General features: G+C 37.6%; 2 protein-coding genes across 3 annotated transcripts in view; both read left to right on the top strand.

Moving 5' to 3' along the window:
- The window catches only part of urb2 (URB2 ribosome biogenesis homolog), a 38,624-nt gene extending 35,006 nt beyond the window's left edge, over window positions 1-3,618 (top strand). For both annotated transcript variants that reach the window (XM_015051232.1, XM_015051231.1), the window contains exon 12: window positions 3,273-3,618. In XM_015051232.1, coding sequence (XP_014906718.1) covers window positions 3,273-3,470 — 198 coding nt within the window. In that variant the 3' untranslated portion in view covers window positions 3,471-3,618. The remainder of the gene's footprint in view (window positions 1-3,272) is intronic.
- Window positions 3,619-7,683: 4,065 nt separating this feature from the next.
- Window positions 7,684-24,460, top strand: part of galnt2 (UDP-N-acetyl-alpha-D-galactosamine:polypeptide N-acetylgalactosaminyltransferase 2) — a 76,491-nt gene continuing 59,714 nt past the window's right edge. Inside the window, exon 1 of the mRNA XM_015051230.1 lies at window positions 7,684-8,189. Coding sequence (XP_014906716.1) covers window positions 8,094-8,189 — 96 coding nt within the window. The 5' untranslated portion in view covers window positions 7,684-8,093. The remainder of the gene's footprint in view (window positions 8,190-24,460) is intronic.

Below are 24,460 nucleotides of genomic sequence, written 5' to 3'. Positions count from 1 at the left end.
GAGTCACGTCTGGCCTCAGAGTGCGGCTGCCGTCTGCTGCCAGGCTGCGTTTAACGCGACGCCTGAATCAGCAGTTTCCAGCCCAGAAACACATCAGCGCATTATGAGGAGTTTCTGTCAGACAGGAGAAAACTGGAACATGGAGGTGATGGGGAGTCTTTAACCAATTGGTTTCAACAAGTAGGGAAAGATTTAGCTGGTGCATTAAAAACATAATATGTTCTATGTAAGTTAGAGGAAATTTAATGATCTGTTTTTAAAATCAAATCCCAGTACAGTCATTCTGTAGTCTTTATGTTAATCCTGTTCCCCTTAATTAAACTAAACGTAGGGGTTTTTCATCTGAAAACAGTAAAACCACAAAAGAGTAAATAGTGAGTTTCATAGTAAAGTTGACAACAACAGACTTGTTTAGAAATATCTAAAAAATATTCCACATTAGATTTTAAATATATTTTTTCAGACAAAAATGCCTTCAGATTTAGTCATCAACATCTTAATATTTGAGTCATATAATAGAACAGAAAAGTAAAGCTCTGTATTTTCCCGCAGTGGGAAATTCAGCATTATGTCGAAGCCAGTGGATTCACACAAAGGTAAAAAAAATACACAGATGGACATAAAAACTTAAAAATAGGAATAAGAAAACGTACAGCAACGGCAAATTAACAACATGTACAGTTATTTACAGAAGAAATGTGCAGCTGAGTAGGTTGATTTAAAGGAAAAATGCACAAAATGAGAAAACAAAGTGTACAATAAATTAAAATAAACTGCAAACTGCAGGAATGTATTTATATCCACTTTATCTTTTCGCAGTTTGTCACATTACAACCTTAAGGACTGTATTTTAATCGATAGCTCGACACAAAGTACTGCAAAACTAAACAGAACAAAAATTAAACATCGTTTTCTTCTTTTCTTTTACACATAAATGCCAACTTTATTCTGATGGGAATAAAATCCAGAGCAACCTATTCTTATCAAAAGTTGACAGATTAATAGTCTTCTTGTCACTTAATGTTTGCAGCAGACTTTATTTTAAATTTTTACTTAGAAGAAATACACTTATGCATTTTTTACTGAAAGATCCTGACTTTAACCTCTTTAACGTTGATTTATTGTAGTTATTAACCTGCCTTCTTTAATAAAAACAGCCTTTAAACGATGCTGTTTGCATATTTAGCCTAGTTTTAGCTTATTTTTTTTATCCAAGACAGGAAGAAATCAAACACTTTTCAGTATTATGCAATTTTCTTTTTCACTTAGAAAAGCTCAGTTATCATAAAACATAAATGCACAAGCACCAGGAAACACATTAGTGAGTCAGACGGGTGAGAAGTTGACACCGGTGTAATAACATAATGATGCATTTGGAGATTCCCTGAACTCCTCATCACATTTCATCAGCCGCTGCTTGTGGTGACACATAACAGGTTGTGTTCCTCATAATGGGAGCCTTGCTGTTTAAATCACTTGGCACGGGCGGCTCCGAGCGGCCGCCGGGTCTCACACACGTCTGCGGCGCGGACCGCGTCACGGCAGACGCCACCTGAACCCCCGATGAGTGTAATGTATCTGAGATGAATAAGCTATTAAATGTCCTGCTGCCTCGCTGGTTAGGGTTCACCGATCACGATGATTGTTGTTCGACCGGGGCGTGTTTACCTGTTGTTGCAGAAAGAAAAGCTCGCTCCGTCTGCTTCTCTTGCTTTTGTCTCACATGTTGACCTGCAGCTCAACCTCCTGTGGATCAGAATATTCACTTTAATAAACATAATGTGTCTCTAAACACAAAGCTCCAGCTTCAGTGCTGCAGGTTTGTAAATATAAGAGTACAGGACTCGGTTCTAGTTTGCACTGCAAAAACACAAAATCTTTCCAAATGTTTCTGATCTGGTTTTTAGTGCAAATATCTTAGTACACTTGAAATAAGAAAAACTAACCTGCAAGTGAATATTCATCAGGATATTGGAGCTTATTTTAAGTCAATAATCCCCTAATATTAATAGAAAATACTGCTTCAGTTGGCAGATTGTTTCACTTATCACAACACATTTTCCCCTTATTGCCAACTGAGCTGGTGATTTTTCACCAATATTAAGGAGTAATTAACCCAAAACAAACTCCTGTTGAAAATATACTTGTAAGTTCATTTCTCTTATTTTAAGTGTACTAAGATTAGACACTAGACTAGAATTACTTGGTAAGATTTTGTATTTTTACAATGTGCTCTGCATCCCCAGAACCAGAACCAAACGAGGAGAAGAAGCATTCAGCTTCTATGCACCACAAATCTGGAACAAACTTCCAGAAAACTGCAGAACAGTCGAAACACTGAGTTCCTTTAATCTAGACCAAAAACTCACCAGTCTAGAGTTACTTTTGAACCATAATAAAACAAACATCGACCAACTTATTTGAGGTGAATGATTTTGGTGGTGGCTCTCATCAAAACGTTTGTTCAGTTGCTGACTGTACGATGTTTTCTTTATAATTTTGTACTTTTTTGTTTTTGTGTAAAACATCTTGGTGCTGAAACTTGATTGATTGTTTGAAATCAAATATTTGGATAATCAACTAATTTAGCAGTCGATTAATCAGTAACCAGAGGCTAAACAAAAAAAAAGACATTTACTTAAAAACCCAACATATTCAGATCAGTAATTCATCCAAAACTTTTGTCTGTAAATATGTTTTACCCAAAACTCTTCAAGTTGTGTAGTTTCAGCTTCGTCTGGTTCAAATTCAGTAATATAATGCTATCTTATTGCATTTTAGGGAATAAAATGTTTAGTTTCATATTTAAAAATGTATTGAATTATTTGTTAATTTCTATCTCTTGATATATTTCTAACATTTTGTAAAAAGACTGAAGTGGTCAAATGAAAAACATGTAGAATATGCCTATTATTTTAGCTGATTAATCGATTAATTGTCAGAATAATTGAGTAATTGGTAATCCTTAGTTGCAGAATAAGTACAAAGTAACATTAATTTATGTTTGTCTGCCGTAGACTATGTAAAGGTTTGATGTAATCTCAAAATATTGAGGAAATATGAATAAATCAGCAAGACCATGAAAATGAGACTATTAAAGTGTTTCTGTAAGGAAATGTGAAAGCAGGCAGTAAGAATCTTATTATAGCCAAAGTTAAGCTTCATAAAGTGAGTAAAATGTCTGATTTATGAAGCGGAAACCTCTCTGTGCCTCATTATCTCCTCCTCCGTCTCTTCTTTTCCTTTCATCTGCGTATCTTCTGCCTCTGCAGGTCACCCTGCGGCCGGACGTGAAGCTCCACCTGACTGAGGGCGTCTACTGCGTCCTGGACCTGTGCCTGGAGACGGACATCAAGTTCCTGAGAGCCGGGCTGAGCGCCGGCGTCAGAGAGGTGTTCAACGAGCTTTACAGCAACTACACCCACTACCACAAAACACAGAGGCAAGGAGAGGACAAGTACACCGTCTGAACCAGAACAACCGGACCCGACCTGACCATGATCAGCAAAGACTTTAGCTGAAAATCAACTGCTTACGTTTTTTTTCCTATCATGAGTTTTATAAATCTGTGTTTATAAGGTTTTATATTCAATGCAAATATAAATTTATGAAAACATTTCTGAGATGTTTTGCTTTCTGCACCGGGAAGCTTCTTCTGTTTGTGATGTTTTTTGGTTTGTTTGCTCAAACCTCTCAGCTCATCAAACAAATGTTAATATTAGATGAGAATAATCTGATTAACTATAAAATTCAATTTTCAGGTGACCAAATAATTTATAAAGAGAAATAATTTAACTTTAAACCTAATTGGTTTTGACAGCTAGGCTGTGTTTGATATTTGCATCACTTTTGACTTTTTTTGCAGAATTATCTTAATTCATCCACAGTGGAGGGTTTTCAATCATTAGTTACCTGACAAGGTAAACATCTCAATCAGATATAAGTCTGGACTTTGACTAGGCCAGTCCAAAACCTTTTCTAAACCATTTAGATGTGAACTTGCTGGTGTGCTTTGCCTCCCTCCATATTCTTGAAGAATAGGCAGAACATTTCCCTTCAGTCTTGTGAAGGTTTATGTGTTAATTTTAAAATAATTTGTCCTACTTCGTGTTGTCGGACAGCTTCTGTTCAAGTGACTTCTTGAATCGGACAGTAATTTGTTTACAAAAACAAAGATTTAATCATACTTCCTGATTTAACACTTTTAAGTAAAAGCATCTGAACATTTCTTTGTGCATCTCCATAACTTAACAATTAAAATTTGCTTATTTGTCTGGAATATTGAAGTGACATATTTGAAATATACTTTCTGGCAGCGCTGTTTAATAATATTATCTTAAATTATGTAAAAATTACTGTATTTTTATTTAGGAGAATTAAGACTTTTTTCTTAGGTTGGCAAATGAATTACTGAAGTAACTAATTATTCTTTAGACTCAAATGACACAAAAATAATTAAATTAGAGACACAGTGATGTGGCTGTTTAATAAGAAACTTTTTATTTACTAAATGTATAAAATTTCAGGGATTCCAGACTTTCATTTTAAGTTGTCTTTGTACTGCTACTGAGACACAGGAGCTTTTATACGCTTTGAATCAATCATTGCACATCATGATTTAAATTCACAGTTTCATTATCACAAATCATTTTCAGCATCTGCAGTTTCTGATTTATTTTCTGGAAAAGGAGTTCATTTTTTTTTTTTTTTTTTTTTTTTGAGTATGGTAACCCAGCAGCAGACTGACGCTTTCAGAGGCAGTTCTTGTTTGAATGCTGCCCTTGATGAGCCTCTCCTAATTTGATTTACTGTTCAAAGTACTGGGTTCACAATGAGGCCTTTCAAAATAAAACAAAAGAACTAAAAATCTGTTTTCAAAAAGGTTTTCAAATCCAAACTCTGCTGGTGGATGTTACGACTGGCTCAAGGTCATAACAAAACGGGAGGCCATGCAGTGGTTAAAGCGCAGAAAAAGGAATATTTATTAACAAAAACTACAATGGATTGTGGAAGTCAAGGTCAGTGGTGTAAAGCAAATGCCTGGATGCGTCATTGTATGAATGCATATGGAAGTGTTGAAGTGCAAAAACAAAGACAAATTCAAATGTGCAAAAGGAGGGGAGCTGAGGCCTGGCAGAGTGGACGCCGAAGGCGACCCGGAAGACGGAGATGGCCGGGTTTAAACACTCTGCGCTCCAAATCAACGGAGCAGCAACACCTGCAAAGGGGAGGAGCACAAAGACAGACAAAAGCACCTGAAACACAGCTCACAAGGTCCAGGGCCTTAACAGTAGGACTCTTTAATCAGACCAAAATAATTTAGCCATTTCAAAAATACTTGATTTCTCCTAAAGGATCTTCTGTAGCAGTCAGTCTAGCAACAATCTGAAGAGATCCTCTGACTGAAGACTGTCATAAGCAACTAGCAGCTCAGTTTCCAAGCAGCAGGGACGATGTCCACGTTCTGGATGACACCGTCAGTTGTTGGTAAGCACTGCTGATCCACCTCATTTGCTTTGGCCACTCCCCTTTAAGATGAGTATGATTGATGGGAGATATAATATGAACTTCCTCTTTCCCTCTCCACTATTTGGTCCTGCTTTGCATCCATGAAGCCTCTCAAATATATTCTTTGTGTGTGTGTGTGTGTTTTTTAAGGAACAAGGGTTTTATTCTGTAAATGTCAGTGTTTTATATTTAGCATAGAATAATCCAGTTTAAATTAGATTTTGAACCAGAGCTGATCAAACTCAGTAAAGACTAAAATAAAAGAAATCTTGAGTATGATGCTAGCTCAGTTAGCTAACGGGTTAGTGTTTACACTCTGCAGAATAAAGAGTAAATACGCTTCCTGTTGACTGTAATCTGTGATTAGGAATAGAAAAGCAAGTTAACATGCAAATCCCCAAGACAATAGCGCCCTGGGTAGTGAGCCATTTAAAAAAAAAAAAACTCTGGAGGCAATATATTGAAGTTAACGTGCCAAACATGTCTTTACATCACAGAAATATTTCTGTTAAATGGGTTTTTATCTGAGCTGTGCTTGTTTTCTGATTTAACCTTTAGAGTTGGATATAATAAAAGCAACAGACTCATGTGCCTCTGCAGCATTTTTTATATCTGTAAAGTTTAACAGGCTGATTATAAAGTTTCTCTGCGTGCCACGTTTGCCTTGAACCCGGGAGTGAGCCGCTGAACTGAAAATTTCCAACTCTTGACTCATCCACTGACTAATCATGTCCTGAGATTAGCCCACAGTCCAAAGAGAAATTCCTCCTTTTTACGAGAAACAGCAGGTTTTACGATCCATCAGATGTTTGAACAAACCAAAGTTTTGTTTTCCTGCATCTTGACTAAGTATTTGTGACACATGATCTATTACTGAACTAATATTTCACTCTCACTTCAATATAAACAGTTATTACAACCATTTGTCATTTTATATTTACCCTGTATGATTATTTCTGGCCAACTAAAACTCTACATGATTACTTTTACTAATATACTGTGTATTTGTATTAATATTTTGAACATTATTCAGTAAATTCAGGTTATTTTAGAATATGACTACATGTGAAAAGTGTCATATTTTGACACCTTTCTGGAAAAACAATTGAACTTTGAAAGATTCAACACTGCCAGATTGACAAAGCAGAGAATTTCTCACTGAATATTCAGTGTTTCAAAAAATGATTTCCCGACATCATCAATCTGCATATGATCTGCCTAATGTTCTCTGTGTCTTAACAATACTGAAGTCACACATTTGGTCATATTTGTACAAAGAAAAGAAATAGAGTGGAAATTTAAATGTCATCAAGATTAAAAGTACTTTAAATCATAAAAACACACAAATAAAAAGTCATAAGAACAACATACAGTCACTAATCGAGAAACCAATAACAAATATTAAAGTTTGATGAGTAGCATCATCAGAATCATCAATACACATCAAATATGTGGGTTAATGTTCCAGTGGTTATGGGTCGAAAGCAACTAAACAGGTGGGTTTTAGCCTTGATTTAAAGGAACGCAGTATTATATGTACACATATGTATAAATATTTAATGTATGTATATTTTTGATACTATTATCAACATGCAGCTCTGAGAATTGATCAACTAAAGTAATTTTGTCTCTTTTATCGTCCAATAACTGCCCCTTTTTATAATAATAATAATATAAAACTCTACATTTCTACATTTTGTTTTACTTTAAAAAAATATTAAACCTAATAATTTTAATAATCACAAATGTATTATGTTATACATTTCTGACATTTTATTAACTATTTAATCGTAGATAGATTATTATATAATAATCTATTATAACTATTTAATCGTAGATAGATTATTATATAATAATCTATCTACGATTAAATAGTTAATAAAATTAGAATATAATACCAATAATTTTATTACATTTATTATTATATGATTAAAATAAGAGTTATATTTATTTTCATTATACAATTATGATTATTACAATTATTAGCTTTAATTATTGAAATTATTAATAATTATACAATATACAAAATATATTATTATACAAAATATATTATTATCATCACTAATAATAATAATAATCTTCAATAGTCAATGATAATAAGCAGCTTTAGGTTCATCGGAGGTTCTTTTTTGCTTTCATCTTTGTTTGTTGCTTTTAGCCCGGTTTAAAGTGTCTCTAGCGCCCCTATCGGCCGCACATGGAAACTGAAACAATGTGATATATTTCCCCCTCGGTGCTCCTTCAGCCACATCTGAACCTTTCTAACAATTCGCTTCCCAATCGGGACTTCCTCCACCCGCCTCCGGTACGGAACCGCAGGCTCGACTCGCCGCCGACCCCCAGCCCTCCTCCAGCGCTGCCTGAGCCGGTGTTTGATTGGATTAGAGTCGCTTAGCCTTTGCCCTCTAACCCCGCCGATGTTGGCTCGCTGCTTCCTGCTCTCTCCGCTCCCCCTCACCGACTGAACGAAGGCTGCCGAAGCCGCACGGCGAAGCGAAGCGCTCCGCACCGGACACAGTGCTCAGCTTCTCGCGGGGAGTCGCGGAACACGCAAACCGGAGAACAGCGACGCGAAGCTCTCAGCCATGCGGAGGAAATCCAGGGTGTTGCTGTGTTTTGCGGTGCTATGGGTGCTGGGAATAGCCTACTACTTCTACTCGGGGACAGCGATGAGTCGGAAGGTAGGGTTTCCGTTCCTCGACTGCTTTTTCTGGCGGCACGGTCCGCCCCAGCCGGCGCCCGGATGGATGATCCCTCTGGGACAAAGCCACGGCGTCCACGGCGTGATTTGTGGCTGTTCTCCCTCTGTTTTTGTCTGTGGATGTGAGCCGTGTGATAAAAGGCCTACTACTATCAGTGGGCAGGCATTGATTTGGTGGAGATGCGTGTGGACAGGGTGGCTGGTCCGGCGTGCACGAAGCCCCCTACCCGGTGCCGGTGGTCGCCGTCAAGCGGCTGCCAGAGAAAAGCTTCCCCCATCAGCAGCTTTTCTCTGCTTCTTTCTTTATTTTGGTCTTTATGAACACAATACGTGTGCACGCATGCAGAGCAGTGGTTATCAATATGAATGTTCCCGGCCTGGCTCTCGAAACCGGGGGTGTTTAAGCCTATAGAGCACGTCAGCACAAGCTGCCGCTGCTGCCTTCTGAGCAATGAGCAAAGATCAGGAAGTGTGCAGATTAACGCTGCTTCAAATCACTGACATGCCACACGCTCTCACAAAGTGGCCTTTTAATATATAATTCAATGAAAACAAACATCTCTAAGCCCACTGTTCCGGATATTTGAATGCTGAATCGATTATTCTGACGATTAATCAGACAAAAATGAGCACATTCTTCGAATTTTCCATTTGACACCTTAAGACTTTTTAAAATACAATATTAGAAAAACATTTATAGATGTAAATAATAAACTATTTAAATCCTAGGATGCTGATTCTGAAAAATATGACAAGTTTAAATTGATTACTAATCTGCAGATGTAGATCAGTAATCAATTAGACGATTAATTGATTAATTGAATTAAAAACTAGATGTACGGCACAGTTTTCATTTAACCACCATTTTTTATACCATAGTAGAAATACATTAAATATCCAAATAAATCAGTTTCTTTTAAATAAGAACATAAACATTTTATTGCCTAAAATGTAGTAACACAACATTCATTTAGTGAATGCTTGATCATTTGAAACAAATAATTTATCTGCAGCCAAAAAATACTTCTGACATCAAGTTGTGAAAAGCTCAACCCTTTCTGCTTGACTCAATATTAATCTGTTGATTAATTTATTATTATTTTTTGCATAGTTTTAGTTTGAACTGGGTGAAACTAAAACTATGTCACTTGCGTTCTGGGACATATGTTTTTTTATATATTAAATGCAAAATTAATATATTTTCCGTACAGTTTTGGCTTAATTATTCCTCGGAGTATGTTTTTTTTTTTTGTCTGTATTTTCCAGTTAGCCATTAATCATTACTAAATTCTCCATTTTTGTTTACATTTCATGAAGTCTTCTTCAGAGGTTTGTGTGTTGCTTCCTTCAGTGGTTCTTGCTGCAGCGCCACCACAGGTGAGGGGAGTAACAGGTTTTTTAAAAAACTTTTTGGATTGTTGACACAGTGTGGTGAGAAAGCAAACCACAGCTGAAAAAATGTAACAAATGTTGCAATTTTGATTCCCAATCAAACCAAGTTTACCAGACTATAAGTTATGAAAACACAAATAGTCATAAAAGTTTGCTGCTACGCGCTTTTATGACTAAAAGTCATAAAATGATCTACTAATGCTGGAGGTTCATCGTTAGGAGACCAGAACGGTGGGAGTTCTTCAGTCTATAATGCATTTAATGAATTGGGAGGAAAATGTTTTTGATTTTTCAGTATTTGGTATTGGTCACCGATCAGAGCCAATGAAGGGAGTTTGGTAAAATATGATTGATTAACAGATTGAGGGGAAAAAAAAGTTTAATATTTAGTAGGATGTTAAGTAAGAAAAAAACCCCATTGGAATTATTCAATATTTTAGACTTATAAATGTAAAACTTATTTGTTATCTTGCTTAATTTATCCTGCTGCTTAAAGTAAGGATGCACAAATTAATCAGAAGTGGCCAATTTTACTTTGGCTGGCTCTGATCTGCAGGTCAGATGTTAAAAATCTAATTTTTTCTTTGTCCTGTGAATTAAATGCATCAAAAGCACTTTATAAGATTTTTTTAAAAATCACTAAATTGGTGTTGGCCAAGAAAGTCCTGATCCTGATCATTTTGATGAATGAGAACATTACCTTGAAAGCTGCAACTTCTTCTGACATTTCACAGATTAACTGAGTTCCCACCTGACAGATTAATCAATGATGGTGGTAATTGGTATTTGAAACCTTTTCTCAAACACCTGAGGTGATTCGGATGGAGCGACCCTCTCAGTTTGACCTCCCTGACTCAGACTGGATTAGTTTTAGCCCAAACTTACCTAATAACTCAGTCAGTTTTCCTCACATGTTTTCCATTCACATTACACCCAGCCTGTACATGCAGAAGTTATAAAGCACAATGTGTGGATGCATGATGGCTGTTTCCTCTGTGTGTATCCAGGCTGTGTGCTCAGTAAACTGGATGAGGCCGTGTGAACATCCTGTGTGTATTCCACCAGTCTCCTGTCTTGTCCTATCTGTCTCTGTGTTTGCTCTGCTCCAGTCAACCACAGCAGCCTTTTTACTTTTCCATTAGGCTGATAGCTCTGCTGTGTGTGAGTGTGTGTGTGTTAGTGAGGTTCTCAGAGGGGTCGAAGTGACACACCCAGATAAGCAACTTTCTCCAGGCATTGGATTGCCAGGAGCATTAATATGGATGACGGGATGCGCCCGGCAGGTGTCTTTACACAGCGGGACAGTTAATCAGTTTAAACAACACCGCTGCAGCTCGGGTAGAGTGTCGCTTTCTGTCACTCTCTTCTTAAGTCTGACAGAAGCGTTTGATAACATGTTCCTGCTGTCATGAAGCAGATTTGACAGAAATCTTATGAGCCTAAAGTTAGCTGAGTTTTGGGGAACACATTTTAGTAGATGTGGTTTACCTAAATAATTTAAATTGATTCATAAATGGTTCTTAGATGCCACTTTAAATCCAAATAAGCTTCTGCTGGCCGCGCTCTCCAACTCAACGTTTATACTCGCACGTGAAAATGGCTGCAAACAGATGTGCAATTATACCACGGTACATCATTGAAGAGTAGAAGTAGAGCCTGCTGGGCAACCAACAAGAATGCAGCGAGTAGTTTCTGGATGTTAAGTCAACAAGAAAACATTTGTGTTTACCTGCAGCCATTGTACAGCTCATTCAGTGGTAAATCCAGGTGATCAAATGTGTTGGACCTCTGCTTGGATTGCTAGGTAACAGCAGACTGCTTCTTAATCTGTGAAAAGCAGAAGTTGGGCCTCCTGCACAATCAACAAGCATGCAGCAAGTGTTTTCTGAATGGTAAAACCCTAGTTTTTTCCAGCAGCCATTGCATAGCAGTGAAACCAGCTGACCAAATGTGCTGGAGCTGCTTTGGTTGCTAGGTGATGGGTGGAACTCTCCTGGGGTAGCTAGGTAACGGGCTGGGCTTTACTGAGTTTACTTGGTGACGGGCAATGCCTGCTTATTTGTGATGTTACATTCACGAGGGTTTTGAAATGGCTCATTTTCCAGACACCAAAAAACATTAGCTTATTGCCAAAGGTAAGGTAATTTTATTTTTATAGCACATTTTCAGCAACAAGGCAGTTCAAGGTGCTTTACATGAGTTGGAAGGAAATCCAAACAAAACAACAAACCAAAAAAAGACAAAAAGGTAAAAGTATTGAACTAAATATTGGTTCCCCATGTTTAATAAGAATAAGTAGTATGTATGAACTAGTGAGTGTTTCTCTGGATTCTTGTCCTGATGAAGCTAAATGTTGGTTCTCCATGTTTTATTCTGTTAGTAAGTATAAAACATTTAAGCTGATTTGAGACCCAAATGGAAGCTAAAAAACATTAAAAATGTGAATTTTGCATCGCAGTTCCCCTGTAACATTATCTGCACTCGACCCTGAACTCCATCCACCTCTTATTGGTCTGCCTGCTTCCATTCCGCCTGACAGAGATGAATGCCGGCGTGTCATAGCTGCCCCGATCACTCAGGATGCGCTCGGACACGGCAGCTGACTCAAACGGCCTCCTCTGAAGGAATCTCAAACAGCCCTGTCTCTGCGAAGAGAATTAGTTCAGCTGGCTTCTTCGTCTCTGTCACACACCGCTCACGCTCCGGCTCCGCGGATCAAAGCGTGACGCTCCAAAGCCTGAAACTTCCTCTGCTTGGGAGAACTCCTCCTCAGAGTGTGTAGTCCAATTTAATGAGGCTTTTTGAAATTAAACTGTTACTTGGTGTGTTTTTTATTGTGTTTCTTCTGCTATAATGACAAATAAATAAACAAAATTGGTTTAGATCTCATAAACTATCACAAAATATTAGGAGGGATTTAATATTTCCTAGTGCAGAAGAAATTTAAACCTTGTGTTACAACCACAAACCTCGATGTATTTTATCTGGATTTCATGTGGTTGTCCAATGCAAAGTAGGGAGTAAAAGTAAATCCCTGACCTTTGTTACATCTCGTCACATTGCAGCTGCAAACTTTATTCGATTTTATTGGGTTTTTATGCATTAAGACCAATATAAAGTGCTGGGCTATTGCAAGGTCTATAAAAGGCTTAAAAGTTGTCGTCTCAATTTTAGACGAAAGGTATAAAATTTGTGAAAATGCCCAGATTTTCCATGTTTGCATAATATGGAAGATCTTTCTAAAATCATTGCTTTATTTTTGACACATGCATTATTGAAAATATCAAGTACATTTAAAATAAAAAATAGTTTTTTTTCTAAATAAAACGAGTATGTTGTAGAGATGAAACGATTAATCAGATGAATCATGCTTACTAAAATAATTGCCAACTAATTTAGTAATCGATTAATCATTAACAGGATACAAACTCAAAAAAGACTGAAAGAACAACACACTGAGAGCAGTAATTAAGCCAAAATTGTAAAAAAAAAAAAATGCTTTTTGCATTATAATGCAAAACAAAACTTATTTTTCTGTGAATCTGTTCTGTCTTGAACTCCTCAAGTGTCAATTTTACCTTCATCTGCTTCAAATTCAGTAAAAAAAACGCATGAAGTGCCTTTTGCTTTGATATTACTAATGCAAAATATAATCAGTCGATCAGCTTAGCAGTGTATTATTGAGCTTTTCACATGTTGATGTTGGAGGTATTGTTGATGCTTCCTTTGCTACGTTTGATCAAGTGTTCACTAAAATAAGGTACTTTAGGAAACAAAATGTTCGCTTTCTTATTCGAAAGATGAATTGTACCATTTGCTTATTTATATCTTTTCTAAAGTTGTATGAAATGAGCTGAAGTTGTTAAAGGAAAAATCATGAAGAATGTGGCATTTTTTTATCCAATTAATTGCCAGAATAATCGATGACCAAAGTAATCGCTAGTTGCAGCCATAAAATCATCTAAGATGGTTCTTGATATGAGGTGTACGGGGTAACATCTGCCTCAGATAAACAGGAAGGAAGTGTGATTCTGCACACATGAACTCACGTTCCTGCTCTCACCCAGAGGGGAAGCTGAGCCTCAAGCATCAGGGGAGTCTGAGTGGGTTTTGTTAGGTTTGCATTGTCGTCTGTATGGCAGCTGAAGTTCTGCGAGTTCTTCATCTTTCAGAAACCCGAAGCAGGGAGACGAGCTCGGTGGGGAGCCAGACTGGTTCAGTGAGCTATCTGCAGCTCTAGGCCTTCAGCCTCCACCTGTCTCTGCTGGTAGCAAAGATTAGATTTGTGGATACCACTGTCTTTTATCACACACAGCATGGCTTCTCTGACTCTGCATCTGGCTGGTTTTAAAGCAGGAGTTTTTTTTTTGGAGAAGTCGGAGTGAAGGTGAGGCTGCCTCGTTAAGGGCATGGATGAGTTTTCTCTTTGGTGGTTTACAGAAGAATCGATTAATCGAAATGAATCGATTATTGAAATAATTGTCAACTAATTTACTCACTGATTAATCGTTAACTACAGTATACAAAGTCAAAAAAGACCATTTAAGATGCAAAAAAACTTTTTTATGTGAATCGGTTATATCTTGAACTGCTTAAGTGGCAGAACTTCATTATTTTAGTAATGGATTCATCACGATTAATCTGATTAATCGTTTCGGCCATACAATATATTCTGGTTTTATTTTGAAGAATAGCTGCAAGAACAACAATCTCAGAGCAGTAATGAAGCCAAAACTGAGCAAAAATGTATACATTTTGCATTAAGAAAACGTACGGAACTCCACAAGTAGCAATTTTAGCTTCACCTGGTTCAAATTCTGTTAACAAAATCTCATATTTGGCACCTTTTCCATCCAACTAATTGGTTAATCCAAAAAAAGAAAAAAAAATCAAAGATTAGTTCACATTTTAATGTTAAGTCAAGCAGAAAGGACTGAGATTCTCACATGTTGATAAAGTATTTTTTTAGCTGCAGATGCACTGTTTTACGGTGAACACTAAAGGAACGCTTGTGTTATTGCATTTTAGGCAACAAAATGTTTATTTTTGATTGCATTATTAATTTATCTGCATCTTTAATATTTTACAAAACTGCTTAAGTTATTAAATGAAAATTCTGCAAAATGTGCCAGTTTTTTTTTCCATCCGATTAATCGATTAATTGACTAATCGTCAGAAAAAGCGACACATGAATCAATTGCTAAAATAATTGTGAGTTGCAGCCCTACGTTGGAGTGTGAAATTCCCAGATTGTTCGCATTTTCACCCATAATCGGACCAAAATCTGTGACTTGCACCTTTTATTCCTGTGATTTCTGTCCTGAAACCTGTTCACACGCTGCTTTACTCATAATATTGATTGCACATGTTGGGGTTCCTGCTGCTTTGTAGCTACAGCAGGGTCGCATCTCTTCGACACCGGCGAGGCTTCAGCAGCTCGATATGTTTACGCTGCCATAATATAATACAATCCCACCCTCTGTGCTGCTTCATTGAGCAAACCGCAAGAATCAATGGCTCAAATTAAGCAGAGAATCTCTGGATCATTTTCATATAAGAGATTTTCAACCTAATCCATCTGCAAATTTAGAAATGAATGTTAAAGTTGTTGTTTTTAGCTGGAGAAGGAGTTTTTTGTTTTTTTTTTTAACCCAGAATCTACTTCACACTCTCATTAGAGTTGGTTAACTTTCTGCCTGTGAGTATCGGGGAAACGACGTAGCTGCTGTGCTGCAGCAGCGCCGCAGATGTGCGAGTCTGCGTGGGTGGTTTTAGGGTCGACGGCTTCTTTTCTCTGGGGACGGCTGCCGGTAAATCTGGGAGACGAGAAACGTATCAGTGCAGCATCTGGGTCTGGAAGGGAGAAATTAACACAGAGGATTTAGTTTCAGTGGTTTTTCTCATGACGGAAAATGGCTTCCTGTGTTTGAACTTTTTTTTTATTGTTGAGTTATTTTAAAATGAAGGTGAAGTCAGAAACTAAAAATTTGTTTTTCTAAGTTTTTTGAGTTTTATTTCAATGTGGAAAAGAGTAACTAAAGGTAAAAGTCATGCTGGTATTTCCTCATTCTTCTTTCTAAATGAAATTGTACTAATTTAGGAAATCTGCCATCAAACATAATTTAAATTAGTTTGTAATGAGATGCTAGATGATCAGTTTTCTCTGGTGGTTTCAAACATAATGCGATAGAAAAAAGGTTGAATGGATTTAACTTTATAGGTACCACGGTTTCAAATTTTACTTCAGAGGATGTACAACTTGATCTAATTGCTTTCGTTTAAACTAGAAAATGATATGTTTATTATTTCTATGACAATGTTATCTAATATTCATTTATTGCTTTTTTGTCGCTTAATTGCAGTTTTTAATTGCTTATTATGCAGAATAGTTGAACTACTTGCCACTTTCCTTGTTAGAATAACAAGCTAATATTTGAAGGATAATTGGTTTGGTAGTCCTGTTACTTTTTAAAAACCTTTATAATACAGAAAATTGATAATTTTAAGTTTGCCAAATGCATTTTACTGCTTTTCTAAAAGGTTTTTGAAGCACAAATGTCCTACGTTTGTCTTGGCCTTTCGAGTGCTTTTGTTTCAAACCTCAAGTTGAGTTTTCTAGACCATAAACTACTTAAATCTGGAACCTTTAAGATGGAGAGGAAGAAACTGTAGCAGAAAAGAATTGATAATGGGACTGCAGTAGATCCCAACCAGGAGAACCAAGAGTAGTATCTACTTGGCTGGCTTTATTTCCAGCAGCTCTATGGAGTTTGTATGGAGCCTCTGAAACCCAGTTACCATCTAATGGCACCACTACAAGGAGAGGGAGCCTGAAAAACAGCCAAGAAATCTTGATCCCTGACATAAAGCCTCCGTTCTGTGTCTGCTTTTCGTCGACTGTACCCCCTCTGTCATTTAAGCCCTTCTGCTTAAACGCAGATTCATGTCTTAAGTTTTAAACTGATTACTTTCCTCTTATGTCGTATTTGTTTTTTTTGTTGTTTTTTTCCCCCTTTCTGCCAGATGCCAAACTTTAATGGGAAAGTTGAAAGGAGCGATGATATCTATTGTTCTTTGAGCTCATGCAGAGAGGGAAAGTTTTCAAAGAGATGCTTCTTATTATCACATCAAGAGAAAACAGAACAGCCCTCTATTGTTCAGCTTGTTGCAGAGCGCCGTATTAATGTAGCTGTCGCAGCTTCACAGTCGGGCTGACGGCAATCTGTGCTGCTATCGGGATACATTTACAAATTTGCGGCTTATATGGTGCGTGCATGGTCACGGTGTTATGCCTGTGACCTTTCCACAGCAGAGGCATTCAAATGGAGAGAATTACCTGCAGCGCTCCCTCTATCAGCGCTGCTGTGATGAGGCTTTATTGAGTGCATGAATCCTCACAACTGTAAAGTTTCAGCCTTTAACAGAAGTCTAGGTTAGAGGACAGGTATTGCCTCTTGTTTTCAGCTTTAAAAAAAAAAAAAAAAAAAAAAAAAAAAAACAATCCTTACAAATCCAAGGAGATAAAAGACAGACTGCACCAGCATATGTGTCAGATATTTACATTTTACACTTTGGCATCTTTTTCTTTTAAGCAACTCCATCTGCCCCATTTCATCTGTTTGTTCCTGCAGATAAATCAAATAGCAAACATAGTCAGAATAAATTAAGGTGCATAAAAAACAGGCATCCTGTCCACCCACCTCCTTCTCTCCCTGCTAGTCAAAGCAGATAAATGTGTGATCTGCCATATTTGGGTCACAGAATCCCGAGACTGACTTTGTTCTTCTGCCTTGAATTCAAATAAGATTCATGTCTTTGTTCACTGTTTTTGTGCCTAAGCAGGAAGACATTTACAGCATAAAGTGTTACTTTAAAACGGTTTGTAAAGCCCTGCAGATCCAGAACGCTGTTTCATTTGTTCCCAATTAAGGCTGGGCAATAAATTAATAGCAACATATCGACACATGATCAGTATCAACAGATAAAATGTCTAATATTCTGTAGTTTCACTGAACTCTGATCCAGAACCGCTCAGCATTCTGGGGGATGTAGGCAGAGGAAAGACTTTAGCCACTTCAAGGACGGTGGAATCAACTAACTGACTCTTTGGTTACCTAGCAACAACTAGCTCACTCATTCTTTGGTTACCTAGCAACAACCGGTTGAGTGTTTCACCACTGTGCCTCATAACTGCTTAAAAATAAGAGAAATGACAGCGTGAAGTGAAAACTGGAAAGGTCGCCTCACCGGTTTCACAGTATTTCAGGTATTTAAAACAAAAAACTGATAAATTTTATTGATATCAACCGAACACTTAGATCACTTTTCAGCCATAATAACGTCCAGCCCTAACTGGCGCCATTTTTAATTCCTAGCAGGAAGTTGTGGTTGTTTTTGAAGCGATCTAATTGGCTGACTTAGGTTTTACCTTTACGCTGCACTGCCCCCTGTTGGTTTGGCAGGTTTGTTCAGGTTCATTTGGATGAAACTGATCCTGCATTAATGCTGGTGTTATTTTTTTTTTTTAGTTATGTGACAGAGATACGTCTGTGCAAGGCCCAGATCGATTTGTTTCTACGTGTTGTCTCTAACAACAAAGCAAAGCTTCTCTTCTGTTGATATTTAAAGATTTTTCTGGCATGAAATGTTTCCACATCCATCTGACCTTTGTTCATTTTAGCTCTCTTGTGTTAAAATGCCATCCTTTGAAGCTCCCATCTGTAATTCACTGTGAATACCACATCCTTCTCCATTTCTTAGCTTTCATTATCTGACTCCAGCCTTTCTGTGCCAGAACTGAATGAATGAACAATGTGCCATTTCTTGTTGTGTCACTTTTTCGGGTTTTGAAAGCGACATGAAGGACAGATATTACCAGTTTGACTACTGGGAACAGCCACAGAAGAATGCGGTCTGGTCCTAAAGCAGGTTGTACGTTTGTACATATGCAGTCAAGGTTTTTTTTTTTAATCTTTAAAACTGGAACAGCTACTTGTTCCAGGCAGGCTGTTTTCTGTGATCTCAAAACCTTTGAATGATGATGAGGCAGTGTGAAGTGAACACATGCTCACAGAAAAGCGTAAAAGTTTTAAGGTTATGGTCCAAGTTAAAGGAAAGGCCTGTAAAGTTTTCTTTTTACTGTAAAGTGAAATGAGTTTCAGGAAGCAGAGTTGCTGATGCGGTTTTACTTTCCTTTACTGCTCCTTTTAAAAAAGGAGGAAGAAACCAAGATGAATAACAGCCACTGGAACAAATATGTGACTTTTGTTGTTTTAGGTAGAAGGAGAAGGCTTAAAAAATAAACCTAGAAGTCCAACAATTAACCTTTTAGGTTTGAGATGGATTCTTTCTCTCAAACTTGAGTTTAAAAAATAATGTAAAAATCCATAAGTGGAGTTTCCTTTTAAAGCTGCTGGAGTTCTGATGAGAAAAAAGCATGAATGCGCATAAAGAGACTCGTTGGATGGCACTGGTACTCTGCCGTGTGTAGGACTCCTTGTTCTGATGGAGGTTAGTGGTGTGGCATAATTAGACCTTTTTAATGTAATGTCTGTTATAGATGGCTCGATTTTAAACCAAACCCTCAATTTTAACACAAATATGTTGAGCATCCACAGAGGAAAGCCTCTGGCTCGGCCATTTTCAGGTTTTTGTAGAGCTGCAACCTGCTGATTCTGATTTCACTAGCGTAACTCTTGAGATGTGTTACCGTTTTAATTTAAATCAAAATGATGTCACTGACTTTTCACTGTAAAATACACTAAAAAGGTTTCCTCTGTGTACAGGAAACCGACTGATATCAACCAGGCTTTTTAGCATACAGATATGTTTTATACAAATAACATCCAGCTGATTAGGAATACTGTGCCCCTTGCTAGGTGCCTACTTTAGATTTAACAAGGTGTACCAATGCAGCAAGTGGTTTCTGGATGGCAAAACAAGTGTTTTGTTATGGACTTTCCAGCAGCCATTGTACAGCACATAAGGTGATAAAACCAGCTGACCAAATGTGCTGGACCTCTGCTTGGGTTGCTAGGTAACAGCGCAGTGACTTTAAAAAACTTATTGTTTTTTTCCAGACACCAGGAAGCATTAACTTATTGCCAAAAAGCAGCTGAGTGTGTGTGCGTGTGTGTGTGTGTGTGTGTGCGCGTGTGTGTGTGTGTGTGTGTTTTTAAGCACTTGGTCTGGTTTTAGAAGCAATTAGGAAGTAGAAGTGGAAGTAGAAAAATGTGCAAATAGTGAATTTTGCTAAATATGTCCCCTTTGATATAATAAGTGAAATTAAAATTTGAAGCTGTCTTTAAAATATTTTATAAATGAGTGAGTTTAGGCTGTATAAATACCTTTTTTGTGTAATCGCTCTTATTTTGTCTGAAAAATGCTTTATGATGCACGTAAATAACCCTAAATTAAGCTCCTTATTTGTTTGTATCCCTCCGCCCCCTTTTTTTTTTTTAGCGCTTACGTCTTTTACTGAGTTGTATTTGTATATATGATGTTCCGGTTTTCGGTTTGGTGCTTTTATTTTGATAGGATTACTTCCGCTTTTTGTACTATCGAACGTTAGCTTAACGACAAAGGACAAAGGACGACAAGTTGTAACGGAGAATTAAATTAAATTTAAATTATTAGCAGCCCCCTTGATAGAGGCACATAAGGTAAGTTTATTTTGTAAATAAATATATTTTTCATATTTAGCGCCTAAAACTATGATTTTTATTTTTATTTTTTAGATATTTTCAGTTGTAAACATTATTTTTGAGTTAGCAACGTTACGGTTAGGTCCTGTAGCTTACACTGTGTTTTTTTGTGTGTACATGCAGCTCTTAGGGTGAAACTAAGGGTTTATTTTCATTTTAACTACAATACGTATAGGTTCGCCAACTGAAGGGCTCAAACCCAGCAGGATTTTGACTAGCTCAAGGTCTTATGAAGGAAGAAAGTCGAATAAATAGCTTCATTAAACCTCTAAAAGAACCAACAGAATTTTATAGGCTGTTTTTTTTTATATATAAAAGTTGATTTATGTGCTTTTCTTCTGTATGTTGGAGTCAGTTTCCGGTTCACAGTCGTCTGTCTGTGCCAAAGACACATGTAATCTTTGCTTCGGGAGCGGGGCCAGGCTGTGCACATGCACAGTGTCGTAACTCTGTAGTTAAACAGATTGTAGGATTTTTTTCTCAAGTCAGACGTGCAGCTGAGGCTTGAGAAGAAGAGAAAGTTTCCTTCTCCTACTGCTGCAGTAATGACAAAGCTGACAGGTTTTTTACTTAAATTTTTAAATGCAATATTAGAAATACATTAAAATACGCAAGTAATTAGATAAGGAAATAGATATTTTATTGAAAGTGACTTTTTACAAAATTTGAACCATGTGAAGCTCAAACTATGCCACTTGAGTTTTCGGTAGAATATTTTACAGACAAATTTGTTTTGTTATCTTACGTGCAAAATATATATACTTTTTGTACAGTTTTGGCATAATTACTGCTGTAAGTATGTTTTTTTATTTTTTCAGCAAAGGGCCTGAAAAAATAACTGTATATTTCAGTTAACGATTAATTGATTACTAAATTAGCTGATGATTATTTTAATAATCTGATTTATTACAATTAATACGATTATTTTTTTTCAAATAAAAGCAACTGGATTGGGCTACATTACATTTACTGAATTTGAAAAACCCCGTAAACTGTGGTATTTTAACTATGTTATACTTTAACAGTTTCCTATCAGCCTTTGCACAAATGTAGGCCTTTAAAAGTCACAAATAAATCCATGTTTTCCATGTATGTGGTTCTTTTAAAGCAGCTGACTGCTGTGGGAGCCCATTAGCCTACACTTTATCCTTTTACAGACCCAACAGAAACGGGCCTGTGACTGACTTTGGGCCCAGTTAATCCAAAGTTTCACAACCAAACTTATGAAAAAAGTTGTAACAAACCCAAAGCTCTTGGGTTTCTTGTGCTTTTTTTTCCCCCTACTGTTGCTGTGTTTCAGCTATGAAAGGTTGTTTTGATTTATCTTTGCTTTCCGCCTGGTGTGGGTGGAGCAGCAGCCCATCAAGATGAGCTAAAAATAGCTAAAGGCATCCAACACCGTCACTTGGATTGGTTTGAAATGGCTCGTTTCACGCTTTCCCTGTTGCCTGTTAAAATGAACTGGAGTCCAACGTCAGGTTTGAGTCGCAGCCAAATCTGCTGCTCCCTCTGCAGCAGACGAAGCTTCACTGGACGGGCCCCTGCGGTGGGAAGCAGCCGGAGCTGTGGCCCCTTTGTGATATTCAGGGTTGTGTTGGTGCTTCCTCCTGTCTGTCTGTGGAATATGTGGATTGTTTGTGTAGATCAACACAAGCTGCTGGCTGTCAGCTTTGTTTGCTCCTGACGCGTGCTGTCTCACCTGTCATCCTCCATCTCTTCTCTATGTCTCTTTCTCGCGGCCACCCATTAACAAGATGGCAGCCGCAGACTGTGGCGATGCTCTTACAGGTCAGAGTTCTCCTGCCGGTGAATGATTGACTCAGCAGAGTGTAAATACAGCAGCGCCGCGATATCTGCAGCCTTGTCCGGTAATTGGTGAAGTCTGCTCCTGTCTGCCGGCTAATTAAAATGCAGGAACACGCCAGAATGAAATTACGCCGTCAGAAGTTCAGCGGCAGGGCTCGGACAAACTGTGACAGCAGGCAGGTCTTTGACTCCACTCTGAGGTTTTTCAGTCTCTCTTTGTTGTCTGACTACTGACGAAAATGGTAAAATGTGACGGATAAATATTCTTTGATATGTTTCAGCTGAATCCCATGAAGTAGATCTAATTTCTAGTTCTGAGTGTGCTTCCTCCATAATGATGAAGAAGAAGATGATTAAATGACCGTGTGTGTCACTGAGAACTTATGAAACACGAGGCCATCTGTAAACAAAATTATCTTTCAAAAATAGGGATAGTTGAGCTCAAAGCACCAGACTGACAACTTTTTTCATTCAGATTTTGGTAAAACGAGAGAAATAATAAATCAAGCAAATTAAAAATATTGAGTTTCTTTTAATTTATCATGTGATTAATTGATTTATTGTTTATTGTGACAAGCGTAGACACAACATGTTCTGGTGACAGACTTTCACTGGCCAATGAAAATTCATTTATTGAGTCGTCTGAATTTGCACAAATTAGATTCAGTCAATCTATTTTTCTATAAATAAGAGCAATGCTGAAAAGTGTGGCATGCAGCTGCAGTTTTTTGCATAATCCCCTAACTTTACACGTCTAGAATCTGAAAATTATTTCTGTTCTTTGCAAAATATTTCAACCTCCGTCGATGCAGAGAATCTGTGATCATAAAGTTTAAATATTTGCCACATATTCCCATTCTCTCTAGTGGACTCTGTTTACTCACTCAGTATTTTAAGGCCTGTTTGTTGCACTGGATTTTATTTAGGGAGTAAAGCGGACTGAATACAAATGGTTACCACAGGATTTTTATTTTAGTTCATTATTATTCATCACTTTCTGTTTGTCTGCCACATAAAATCCCAAATGACGGCATTGATGTTTGTTGTTTTATAGTGTGAAAAACTTCAAATTGTTTGAACGCACCACAGACAAATGACTGCATAAATATATTTTTTATTCTTCAACATACAGCCCTGCTTCCTTCAAACTCTTGGTCATTACTAAGAAAGCTTTCTCCTTCTCTCACAGATGAGTTTTAGGGCGAGCCTCTTGTTTCAAAGGGGCTGTACGTCATTAAAAATGTAAACTTTTATGTGCCTGAAGGGCTGCAGAGCAGGAAGCAAAGTGGCTCCTCAGCCTTCATTAAAACTCCTCCATCTGCTTCTGTAAGTGCAGCCTGTTGAACACGTCAGTGAGGTTTAATGCAGAGCCGACTTTTGGTCGTGATGCAGCTCAGGACTGACAGGCTGCGTGTTCGGGAACGCAGCAGCGCAGCAACGTGACGCATTCATGCATCCAGGAAGGCCCATCAGGATCAGATGTCTGAATGACACATAACAAACAAGCTGTGGATCGTGATAACACACAATCCAGTGTTTTAACAGAGAATGAAACATTCCAGCTCCCTGTGGGTTCTTTAAACACATCACCAAACATTAATGCCGTTTTAGAGTTGTGTAGTAGCCAGCTCTGAGCTGCTGCTGCTGCTGCTGCTGGAAATCCTCTGATCAGGAAACTGCAGCCAGGAGTGTGTTGAAATTTATTACTGCATGACGGAGGGAGCAGTAATGAAGCTTTTGATTAATTACCAGTAACGAGCATGACAGAGAAAATTATATGAGCAGGATCCTTTATCGGCTTTATTTTTGGTTTATTTTTAAATAAATGGGACGTAAATTCACTTTTTGGAGTTTTTTTATACTTTTATTTAGATCCCATCTGTTTCTACAAACATGCCAAGCGCTTTTCTGGCAGTAAGTTGATATTTTTGGTGTCTGTGAAACTTCCCAAATATTGAATCACAAGGGCTTGGGTTGCGGCGTTACCTAGCAACCCCAGCTAACCCTAACCCGTTACCTAGCAACCCGAGCCGCCCATTTGGTCAGCTGGTTTTACTTCTGTATATTCTGTACAATGGCTGCTGGAAAATACATCTGTTTTGTTGTTGACTTACTATCCAGAAACAACTTGCTGGATTCTTGTTAGTTGTGCAGGAGGCTCCACTTCTGCTTTTCAGAGATGTACAGTTGTATAATTTTTGCATCTGTTTGCAGACATTTTCATGTTTGAGTGTAAACGTTGACTTGAAGGGTGTGGCCAGGAGCAGCTTATGTGGATTTTAAAGGGGCTGTGTTGTGTAAAATAGACTTCATTGAGCTTTATATCATGTTATAATGTTTTTTCCTAATC

This window comes from Poecilia latipinna, unplaced genomic scaffold (genome assembly GCF_001443285.1).
Source record: "Poecilia latipinna isolate Pla-1442-1.1 unplaced genomic scaffold, P_latipinna-1.0 Scaffold1036, whole genome shotgun sequence".
In the NCBI taxonomy this organism is placed as follows: Eukaryota; Metazoa; Chordata; class Actinopteri; order Cyprinodontiformes; family Poeciliidae; genus Poecilia; species Poecilia latipinna.
The sequence above is the reverse complement of the archived record's forward strand: the minus strand, read 5'-3'. Positions and strand labels throughout refer to the sequence as shown.